Source organism: Hemiscyllium ocellatum, chromosome 1 (assembly GCF_020745735.1).
Source record: "Hemiscyllium ocellatum isolate sHemOce1 chromosome 1, sHemOce1.pat.X.cur, whole genome shotgun sequence".
NCBI lineage: Eukaryota > Metazoa > Chordata > Chondrichthyes > Orectolobiformes > Hemiscylliidae > Hemiscyllium > Hemiscyllium ocellatum.
This window is the reverse complement of record NC_083401.1, coordinates 126,692,193-126,704,726: the sequence shown is the minus strand read 5'-3', so window position 1 is coordinate 126,704,726 and position 12,534 is coordinate 126,692,193. Positions and strand designations below refer to the sequence as shown.

Below are 12,534 nucleotides of genomic sequence, written 5' to 3'. Positions count from 1 at the left end.
TCACTGCCACAATGTCTGCCCTTTCTAATCATCATTGTTCTCTATTAATTGAAGGTGTTTTTCTGGCAGCGAACCTCCTTTTATCAGCAGTAGCAGGGGACATTGAAGTTTCCTCATTATGCTGCGAACCAGTATACACCACTGGCATTGAATCCCTCTGAGCAAAGGTTAATGTTTTGGATTTTCTGTTTACACTTTAGGAGATCCTACATGCAGAGGATAAGAAGTGCACTAGTGACCAACAGTAAGACAAGGACTTACATTTATTTTTTGCTGAAAGGGTGCATGAGAATGAAGGTGTCACTGATGTCAAGCATTCCATAAAAGAAAAGGCTCCTGACCACCCTACAGAACCTGAAGACCGTTGATACAAAGGTGCAGTTTTCTGCATTCTGAAGCAACAACACCTATACCTTTACCCAAAGTAATGTCACTGCTGGCAGTATGGCCAAAGAAGACAATGTAGGGATTATGATTTTATAGCCAGGAGGTGAGGACCCCCAACTGGAAAGAAGAACTTTTTTGGCAGAAGGGGAGAATCTTGAGAGGACCCAGCCAGAATATAGTCTGCAAATGGAACGTATAGGGACTGAAAAGGAATAGCTTCTCAGGGAGGTCAATCATTCACACTGACTACTTGATGAGTTAATGAATGATAGCAAAGATTTCTAAATCTCGTGCTCCACCATCAATGAACCACAGCCAGATGTTCAGGAAGGAAACATAATGTGAGCAAACACTCAACTTCATGAACACTCTGCTATCGGTTCGACAGGCAAGTGATTAAAGAAAACAGGAACTTGTAACTGAAAAGAAAAACATTTCAACAATATTCTGCAGGGCATATGCAGAGACCGTGGTACAGGAGAAATTGACAAGAATTGAGATGTTAAAATGGTGTTGAAGTACTTATTTATTGAAATATTCAACACTCAAAGATTAGAATGAATCATTAGCAGTGCCAACATTCTGGTACAACTGACGAATTTGCATATGCGAACAAAAACCTTGAGTAAAAGGAACAATCTTCATTTAATTTTGTGGAAGCAATCGTAAAAAAGCAAGCATCTAATAAAAAATCGATTAATGTTGAGCCAGTCCAAACTCTTGAATTAAGTTAAGACTGATAAGGAAGTGACTGACTTTGGAAGTCCTACAATTAAGTTCAGTTCTTCTGCCACAATTGTCCCATGAAGCAGGATCTGGGATCCACCTGCTGACCAAAGCTGAGGATGATGTTTCACTCCAGGCTGCAGGGAAAAGTAAATAGAGTGCTTGGCCTAAAGTCTGCTCCCATCCATTTCAATACCTTCTTTTTTTCTTAGTTTAGATGGTTTACCAGTTAAGTCCATTCTTCATTGACCTCTCCTCGCTGCTGTTGCATTGATGTCATTGTGACTGCTGCTGCACAAGTACCAGCTGTTGTATTAGGTTGCACACTTAATCTGCTTAAAATTCTGCCTTCCAAGATATAGAAAGTGAACATTGAGTAACCTATCCTCCCTCAAGATCAACCAAGAACAATGCCAGGGAGAGATTTTGATGGGCAGGATGTGGGAGTGAGAAACATGCTTATGGTTATACGTTAAAATAAATATTAGTGCTAAAGTAGCAATTCTTTTAATGGAACAGATCAAAAGGCCTAGGTGGAGGTGTAGGATAATGGTTACATATTATTATGAAAATGGATAGCATTTGTCATCATTGATGATGGAGCATATGGAATTGCATAGGAGCAATTCCGTGTGACTGTGGGCGGCACGGTGGCACAGTGGTTAGCACTGCTGCCTCACAGCGCCTGTAGACCCGGGTTCAATTCCCGACTCAGGCGACTGACTGTGTGGAGTTTGCACGTTCTCCCCGTGTCTGCGTGGGTTTCCTCCGGGTGCTCCGGTTTCCTCCCACAGTCACAAAGATGTGCGGGTCAGGTGAATTGGTCAAGCTAAATTGCCCGTAGTGTTAGGTAAGGGGTAAATGTAGGGGTACGGGTGGGTTGCGCTTCGGCGGGTCGGTGTGGACTTGTTGGGCCGAAGGGCCTGTTTCCACACTGTAAGTCTAATCTACTACAATGAGGACCTCAGAATATTCTTTCCTATTTAGTTCTTGCAATATTGTTTATAGTTTATAAAGATTCCTGGATGTAAAAGTCCACTCCAGAATCATCTCTGAATGTACTTAGCATGGCCCCTCATTTTATTACGTTCTCAGACTGTCCTCACTACTCTTCCCACATCACTCCTAGTGCACCAAGCCCTTCGGTCTTAATTCCTCCATGCCTCCACTCCAATCCTCAGTCCTCCCCTGGATCTCTTTTCTCATCCTTTATGAACTCAACCACACTCTACAATTTCCCTCACCATTGACTCACCCAAGACAATCCCGAGCTGCCACCTTCCTGTCTACTTTCCTGCCCCTCTCTCTATCTCTCTCTCGTGCCATCAAGTTGAAATAGCAAAAGTGCTGATCTTGCACACAACTGTACAAAGCTGACAGGCATGCATCACTTTTAAATAATTGTGAACTGGGTGCCATGAGATTCTCGAGTGGCAGTGAATTTATCTTGAAAGTGCATCTTTATTGAAAACTGTTTCATGTTAATACATATTCAAAATGACATTATAAGTATGAAACCACCATGGGTTTTTGTGACTTTCAACACATCATAAACATATTGTTGATTTTATCTCAGCATCCCCACTTGCTGTTGAAAAATTTCCCATCTTGACTAATTAATTCACATTGCACACCACATTTCCTGCTCGTGTGAGCTCCATAAAATCTCCAGCTATGTGTGGGTTGGAATATAAAGGGAATAGCTTAATAAATATACTTGCTGGTGGATGAAGCTCCCCTAGCATGAACGCAGAGCTCTCAACTGACCTTTGAAGGGTAAGCACTGGGTATGTTTTCTTTCAGGTGATGAACACCCATTGAATTAAACACAATCAGAGTTACTTTCAGATCAGAAGAGAAGAATATCATCAATCACATCATTAATAATTAAGTAGCGCAAAACTGCATCTTTAATCAAACATATTTCCTGTACCGCAATCTCTAGAATGGTATTTTGTATTCATGCCACAAAAACCCAAAACTGCAACACTGCTCAATCTAATAACTGTAAAACTCATCTGGTGCCAGTATTGTTATGGTACCAAATTTGATCACACACCAGGGGAAAAGCTGTATAGCACAGGCATTTAGATAAAATGATGTAGAGGATACTTTCCTGAACAACTGTGATTTCAATTTTAATTAGAAACATTGTCCTTTTGTTAAATTGTGAGTCCTCTGAATGTCATCTGCTCTAGTGATGGGAGCTTTTTTATATCTGTTGATAGTTTTGTTTATAGACTGTTTATATATACTCTCACTTCTGAGTTGGAAGGTTGTAAATTCAAAATCCTGCTCCATGGTCTTGAACCCATGACTTAGTACTAGAGGAACGCCACAAATTGCAAATACAATGTTTCAAGTAGGGTGTTAACTAAGGCCCTGCTTTCTCTCTCTCAAATAGATATTACAAATGCCATGACACTATTTTGAAGAAGAACCATGAAGCTCTACCCAGCGTCCTGGTCTATATTTACCCTTTGCAAACTTCATTAAAATATATGGTTGTTAGCTCACTGCTGTTTGCAGGAGCTTGCTGCGTGCTATTTAGCTGCTGCATCCTCTGTCGTAAAGTAATGGCTATGCTTCACAAATGTTGTCCGAAGAGTGCTTTGGGATGTCACAATGTGATGAAGGCATTATATATAAATGCAAATTGTTCATTATGATGATGGGCAAAGGCCTGCAGTATCTTACCAGGTGCTACCCAAACTGCGAAGAAATTCCAGCTCTCTCTCTTTTGGTTTTACAGAACAACAAATTCCTGGACGGTTGCAAGGTCAAACCTACAGAGCAGGTCATCATGAATGAGGTAAATGGATTGAAGGTTCAAATAGCAGGGCATTAGATGTAACTGAGATCACACAAACTAATTAACAGTTAATTGGACTGTCAAAGACTGACACCCACCATGCTCTCCTGAACCACTCCACCCTTACAGAGTTTATAGCACTCGTGAGATTGAATAAATCTGCTTACAATGTAGATTACCTGAACAGGTATACATCATTGTCACTTAGCAGTGAGCATTAACATGCTTGACTGAGTCATCAGAATGCTGCAGTAATGAGACAACATTACATTTCACTATCATTATAAAGAGTCACTCCAGGAAAATTACAATACCTTTACCATATTGATGTTTGTAATGACTACATTAATGTGATTTTCTGATATCTGATGGTGAAGAAAAGGTAACCTGACACCAACATAAATCTGGGAAATGTATGCAGAGGAATGTGGAGAAGAAAGCCACTGCACAATTCTTTGCAATCTAATAGATAATCTAGTGGTTTGCCAAATTTAGTCTGTCCACCAATCATAATTCATGGACAATGCTTATGTTAACTAGAAACAGGATTGTGGAGAGAATTCAAGTGTGCCCAATCTACATTTAACAATATAAAATGAGTCTTAGGCAAATATTGTATTTGAATTTGAGATGTTCTAAAATTTAAATTTTCCCTATTTTCTCAACTATCCCTGTTTATACTTTTTTTTGATCTCAGCAAGCCATACATACTTAATTTCTTTGGTATATTCCAATATTTTATGTTATCTTTTATAAATCAGGTTTTAACCCCCAAATGGATTACTGTTTTTAATTATGGGCATCAAACTGCAGGAAAGATGTCATGACCTTAGATTGTGAGCAGAGGGGGCTTACTAAAAAGATATCAGAAATGAAAGACTTTAGTTATTTGAAGATCCAAGAAAAGCTGGATTGTTATGCATTAGAGCAAAGAAGGGGAAATTAACTGAACATATTCAAAGTCACGTAATGTTTTGACAAAATAAGTCAGAAGAACCTGTGTCAGGATGCAGAAAGGTTGAAAACATAAAAGATAGGAATTCAAGCTAGTTGGACAAAGGCCAGAAAAGGAAAGTTATATTTTTGCAATAATTTATGTCCTGGTATGCGTTATGTGAATAGGTAATGAAAACAGAACAGATTTAATAATAAATTTTAAAAAGGATTTGGATCAATGTTTTAAGCTGGAGATTTTGAAGGGTGACAGGGAAAGGGCAGGGGCTGAGACCACTACAGTGGAGCAGGCCAAAGTTACAAGGAGCACAAATGACTTGCTTCTTAGCTCTGATCGTGTGTAATTATTACTAATATTTGATGCAAAATGATTGTGTATATTATTTAAAAATGTGAACTTACAAACATACTGGTTATGAGCAAGGGTAGGCCATTTGGCTCCTCAAACCAACGTTACCATTTAATAAGATCATGGTAGGGCCAACTGTAACCTCAAATCCATATTCCTGCCTACACTCAATAACCTTTCACCCTCTTGCTTACCAAAAAGATATCCACTTCTTCCTTAAAAATATTCATACACTGCTTCCACCAACTTTTCAGAAAGAGAGTTCCAAAGACTCAAGACCCTGAAAAAAACAACTCATCGAGTCTCTGTTTTAAATGGATGATACCCATTTTGTGACCTCTAGTTCTTGATTTTCCCAGAAGAGGAAAATTTCTGTATTTACCTTGTTAAGAACTTTAAGGATCTAACATGTGCCAATCAAATCACCTCGTACCCTTCAAAACATGAAATGACAACTCTCCTTCTAGGTATTAGTCTGGTAAACTTTCTTTAAACTGCTTCAAAATATTTGCATTCTTCCTTAAGATGACAAATATGCAAACAATACTTCAGATGTGATCTCTTTACAGCCCCATATAACTAAAGCACAATGTCCCTAATTCTGCATTCAATACCCCTCACAATTACTCATAATACTCTGCTAGCCTTCTGAATATGTACTGTAAATTCTGTGGGTGGAATCCTGTTTTTGTAAAACTTAGTGTGGAGGTAGGCATGAATACAAGAGTTATTTTCACTAGGGGGCAGGTTGGATTTTTTTTAGAACAGTTACTTATTTCTCAGCTCAATACGTTTGCATTAATGGGTGGAGCACCCATTTATTTTAGGCAGGCAGGACATTTTGTTCTCTGTCAGAATCTTTCAGGCTTCAACTTCTGGACACGATATTGAAAAAACACCTCATCAGTAATTCACTGTCTGTAATCCAGCAGCATCACTCACTCTCCCCACCCACCCACCCTGGAGACAGCAGAGGCCAGGCCAAAAAGCAGCTTCACATGTTTGGTAGCTCCTTCCTGGGGGTTCCCCTGAAGATGATCCAGGAGAAAAGGACAGCAACAGGAAGCCATCTGACTTGTGGATGTTTTATGATGCTGCCATTGTACATCAATGGTCAATACAAAAATAAGGAGTTTATGTTTCAGTTATATAGGGCATTGATGAGACCACACTTGGTGCACTTTGTACAATACTGGTCTCCCTCTTTGATGAAGCAATTCAGTGACGGTTTACCAGACTAGTACCTAGAATGCACAAAAACAGAAATTGCTGGTGAAACTGAACAGTTCTGGCAGCATGTGTGGAGAGAATATAGAGTATACAATTTGAGTCCAATGACCCTTCTTCAATTCTAGACGTAAAAGAAGTAAATTGATTGAAACCGGAGGGGTCTTCACAGGGTAAATGTGGAGAAATGTTTGTCTTATGGGAGAATGTAGAATGAGATATCACTGTTAAAAATAAGGGCACGTGCATTTAAAACATAAATTACCTGAAATATTTGGTCTCAGAATCTTTGAGTTGCTTTGGAAGTCTTTTCCTGAGAAGGTGTTGGGAAGGAGAACATTTAAATATTTTTAAGGCAGAGGTCGATAGATTCTTGGTAAACAGGATGGTGAATGGTTATGATGGGTAGGTGAGAAAACAAATTGGAGGTTACAATTAGATCAATCAGGATTTTTTTTTGTTATCATGTGCAGTAAGATTGGTTGAAGACTGACATCTGTGATGCTAGGAATCTCAGAAGGAGGCCGAGATTGATCATGGTCTCAGCACTTCTGACAGAAAATGGAAACAAATGCTTCAACCTTGGTCATTTGCACTGATCTACTGGTGGGGTTATTTGAGGAGCGTTTTGCTCCCATAAATTGTTTAGTTATTCACCCACATTGATGACTGGATGTGATGGATCGGCAGAGTTTAGAACTGGTCTGTTTATTGTGGAATTGTTCAGCCTTGTATGTTGCATGAGCTTCTGTCATTGTTTGTACAAATAGTTCTTTAGTGTCACTTCATCAGGGAGCCATCACCTGGTTTGCCACCCCGTGACCATCATTGACCGTGTTGAACTATTGGCTTACTCTTCATGGTAGAGTGTGGCAACTGTCAACTGTCCCCGAGGCACTTCATCAAGCTGCTCAATTCAGGGGCAACAAATACAGGTACTGACTGTGTTAGTGATACTCAAATCCCCGAAAAGAATAAATAGATTTTGAAAAATGTTTAGCCATGATTGGAGTTGAATTGTGCCACACAAAAGGATGGAGGATCTCCTCAATGTGCATACTGGACTGGAAGCCAAGTTATTGAAGAAAGTTATACTCACAAGAACTTGGTGGAAGAAGTCTACCCCATGAGATACTTGCGTCATATTATATATATTAAAAAATATAGATAATCAGATCTGCAAACTCATATACTCCCCACTTTTGTTAAATAAGATTGCTCCCATGAATGTAATCCTAGTTAACTGGGCTGTTAATGAGTAGGCTACTGAATGCAACAGAAAGTTGGGAAAGCAAACCCTGAAAAGCTCTGAGAATCAAAACTTTAACTCGTATTTGGGAAACTGAATCTTTGCCTCCCACCTACCCTTCTATCGCCTTTGAGCTGGTCAGGAAGATTCTGCTCTATGAAAACACCTCTTCATTTTTCATTTTTCACTTGGTCTACCTTCTCTTCACAGATACTCTCTGATCTGCAGTTTGTTTCCCACATCTTGTATTTTTGTTTCATATTACCAATATTTATTGTTTACTTCTCCTTTGCACAAAGAGTTTATTTTCTTTAGATTACCCTGAAGCTTAACACCTAAGTATTGCTTGGTGTTATTACTATGAGTCTAACACATGATGTCTTCTGGGTACTGATTTTTCACAATTCATTCTATTGAAAAATAATAGACATATTTATTTTAATAAATCTGAAGTGATCACATACCTGTTGCATGGACTGTGAATCCTGCATGCTTTTGTGGCCTGGAGCTAGAGAGTAACAAGATAAATATAATTAGGACATAAACTAGAAAAATACTAATTACTTAATGTGGAATTGTTTTATTAAAACCCAGAAATAAACAATGATCCTTTGAGATACAACAGGTTTTGGTGGATGTGATATCATGTCTAAAATGGGACTAATTGCAAGGTGATATATGTATATATAACGGGATATCAATCTGATATCAAATGTTTTGTGTCATTGCCTGAAACTACTTCAAGCACCAAGATATTAACACTTTTCCTGGATAAGCTCCTAGCTAAAAGCAGGCATTTCTAAAATAGAAAAGAAAAAAAAAACAGAAGTTTTTGGTTCATATCTTCATGAGAATTCAGTTAAGAGGCAATGAAAATACATTTCAATTGACATCATACAATAGGAGTTGAGGTTGTGGTGCTGGAAAAGCACAGCAGGTCAGGCACAAAACGTTGATTTTCCTGCTCCTCAATGCTGTGCTTCTCCAGCACCACACTCTAAACTCTAGCATCTGCAGTCCTCACTTTCGCCTAGTTGATCATACAATAGGTTACAATTGATAGAAAGTTGTCTGTGTATAGTTATAGGTCAAGGAATGAAGAGGAAAAAAAAAATGATTATTTATCAGTTTGGTTTGATGACCATTTGATCAGGAAATATTTATGCAAGACTTTCTGTTAAGAGACAAAATGGATTGGGCAGTCACTGATAAATGGTCGACATTCTAAGTCTCTTTTTTGCCTTTCATGGGTTCTTATGCTTACAAGATGACATGTTGTTAGTGAAGAATTTGGGCTGACGAGGTGATCTGAAATTGCAGAGGTGCTATGTATGAAACCAGAACACAAAATCAACTTGTTTCTGAAGGCTGTGAGTGGTGGAATAGTTACACTCCAAACTCTGTTTTTCCAGTTAACAATAGTTAAGTTCCATGGTTCAGGAGGGTTAAGGAGGAGGGGTCTTTCAGCAATTGTTTTGGCTTGATTTGATTGAATTCAAAGTTGTGACTTGTCCACCACTGATGAATAGAAGCTTGCCTCACCTTCATGATAATGATGGGTAAATTGAAGGATTGTAGTTTTTAACATTCAAACAGTATGAAGCTTAAGCTGTGTAAATGGGTGCATTTTGTCTTGATCCAACTGCCGCACATTTGAAGCCCACCTAGTAGAGACCTATTAAATCTCACAGGCTGCTTTATATTACCCTCCCCAATGGAATCTGTAACTCAAAGTAAGTTTGGCTTGGTTAAGTTTAGTTTGGGTTCTCTAAGAAAATGTTTGCACTGAAGTTTTACTTCATTGTTTGCCAAGATTTTGAAATGTTATTCTGATGAGATGACTTGTTGATCACATCCCTATGTATTTTAAATTGCATGTACCAGACTTAATTTTTGGATTAATAAAAATCCCATGCAATATTTTAAGTTTAAAAACTGAATTGGTATGAAAGAATGGTGTTTGACCACAATGCCTCGGTCAATCATAAGAGATGGTTTGCAGTTAACTGGTTGGAAGGTTGGAGCACTGCAAAAATTGCTTTGATGCATTAAAATGACTGTAGCTTTTTACCCTGTTGGGAAGATGATTCTATTTCCATTACGTGCTTTCCCCACCCCCAAGTTGAAAAGGTAGATTACATTCATTGTCCACCCACCCACTCTCCAAGTACTGTACGGAAATTTTAAAAACAAAGCAGCATTTTAGTGGGCGGCATGGTGGCACAGCGGCTAGCACTGCTGCCTCACAGAGCTAGAGATCTGGGTTCAATTCCCACCTCAGGCAACTGACTGTGTGGAGTTTGCACATTCTCCCTGTGTCTGCTTGGGTTTCCTCCGGGTGCTCCAGTTTCCTTCCACAATCCAAAATTGTGCAGGTTAGGTGAATTGGCCATGCCAAATTGCCTGTAGTGTTAGGTGAAGGGGTAAATGTAGGGGAACGGGTCTGGGTGGGGTGTGGACTTGTTGGGCCGAAGGGCCTGTTTTCACACTGTAAGTAATCTAATCTAATCTTACCGAAGAAAGTTTTGCAGTATTTCCTTTGCTGCAGGAAATGTACTTTGGTGTGAAATATATATATCAGTGTACCTACTACAGTAGTTGGAAAGATGCCATGTGAACTACAAAAAAGTCCAATAAATTCTACTGAGTTAAAAATGAGCGAGATTTATAACAATAATAGTGTGAACCTTTTTCTGTGGGTATGGTAACCTTGAATTTCTCATTACCAGTCTTCACTTGATTTGGAGTATAATCTTTACCCCAGGACTAATAATCAGCATAAACCCCTGCATAAAATAATATTTTATAAAATTAAGTTCATTTTAGAAGATATAACAATTTCTTCCTCGCATCACAGCATTGCTCCTCTCAGCCTAAATGTTCCTTATCTTAAAAAAAGGATGATTTGTTGATTTGAGTGGTGATTTGTGGATATTATCAACCAGAAAGAATAATGGAATATCTTTGCAGATTAATAATGAACAATGCTGGGTGATAAATCAAACTAGGACATTAATCTTTTACAATAATGCCATAAGAAGAGCCTGTGAACAGCAATGTATGTTATTTATTTATGTGCAATTCAGTTTACAAAATAAACAACAATATCTGCAATCCCAATACTTTTTAAAACTCAGCTGTTAATCTTCTCAGGATGCTTCTAATGTGGGAACTGTGACATTCTGGTTAATATTGCATTTACAGGGATGGAAATATATTGAAAGAGCTGAACACAAACATTAGAACAGAGATTTTGATCATAGTTTCACTTGCAGTGAGGCAGGGAAAGGGACTAATCGAATAACAATCTCAAACTGGCTTGGCAGGCCTCCACATGAGAACAAGATGGCGGTGTCAGCAATGTCGGTAGCATTTGGGCACGTGCACCCATCCCCTCAGTCAGCCGTATCCTTCTACCTCTGTTCTTTTTGGTGGTGGAGGAGGTGGTGCTGCGGAAGAGGTTGGAATGGGACTCATGATGAAGGCGGTGCGGCGGTGGTTGCAGTGGTCCTGGAGTAGGGACACCTAATGATGTCAGTGAGGCGGCGGCGAAGCCCGGGACTCCTTGGGCATCAGCCATTCCCGGAACAGGGACTCATTGTCGCCCAGAGACTGGAACATTTTACAGAAGTTAATAAAACCTGGAGCCGTGCTTGACAGGAAGGAGTGTAAAGTTGAACATAACTTCTTGTTTTTCTGCCTTTATATTTTTCTCTCGATTGAACAGAAGGTGAAGTTCTATTTAATTAATTTCTTTTTATTCATTTTGAAGTCCAAAGTGACTCCAGATCGTAGCAACAAAACTGTATTTTCCCAAATACAGTGCATGTGACATTGAAATTATTCATTCATTCTGAGCTGTACAATAATAATATCTGGATGCTTATGAACACATGAGGTGGAATGTGGGGACATGGAAATAATGGGAAACTGGAAATCCTGCCCTATTTAAATTGAAGACATAATTAGCGATTTTTAAAACCCAGTTCCTACTGAGCAGGTTTGAATTTTGGCTGTTAAGTGGGAAAGTCAGTTGTAGAAACATATAGCAGGGATCATTGCGGACTGGCCTGGCAACTGATATCCTTACAAGTATTATCCTCGTATATAATGGAACACATTTCATCTCTGGATTGTATTGATATCAACATTGCTCTGGATAAACATGATATCGTGGTTTTTGTTATTTCATAGTGAAGGTTAGTGCCTATTAATTAGGTTAATTAAAATATTTTTCCAATATGAATTTGTTCCATCAGTCTTTCCCTCCAGCTGGGTTGACTCCAATTTAATCTCAGCATTTTAGTAACCCACTGACCTATTTTCTATTGTACTTTTAAGGATCATTAATTATTGGAGTCGTTTAAAGCATAACCTTGATCCGATATCTACATTTTCTTCTTGCTGCTACCAGACTGGCAATATATTACAGTGTGGCTAGATTTCTAAACAGTTGTTTTCAAAAGCACTTGCCTGAAGAAAGGCAAATAAAAAAAGTCATTTCCACTATCGATGTTTGGATAACATGAGCAGTGTTTCACTTGTAGTTGTGCTCCTGCATTGTATTTTAGACATCCTGTGATTCTCGCAATGGGAGACAAAGGAAGATTGGAATGATGCAAATTGAGTTTCAGACCCTCATCTAAATTTCCAGGTGGACCTCCTGTGGAGATAGAAGAGGCGCTTATCTGTGATATACGGATGAAGTCTCATGTCGAATCTTGGATCATCCTTGACTCTCTTTGTCTGTGCAGAAGCAATGAAATTTACACTCAACAGTCGAACAATCCTGCCCAGAAACCCAGTTAAATTGATGATCCTAAATCAGTG

The 12,534-nt window shown here is 38.9% G+C and overlaps 1 protein-coding gene across 2 annotated transcripts in view; it reads right to left on the bottom strand.

The window, feature by feature from the left end:
- The window catches only part of LOC132819912 (cytokine-dependent hematopoietic cell linker), a 159,078-nt gene that overhangs the window by 91,881 nt on the left and 54,663 nt on the right, over nt 1-12,534 (bottom strand). For both annotated transcript variants that reach the window (XM_060831881.1, XM_060831890.1), the window contains exon 3: nt 8,169-8,212. In XM_060831881.1, the coding sequence (XP_060687864.1) occupies nt 8,169-8,212 (44 nt within the window). The remainder of the gene's footprint in view (nt 1-8,168; nt 8,213-12,534) is intronic.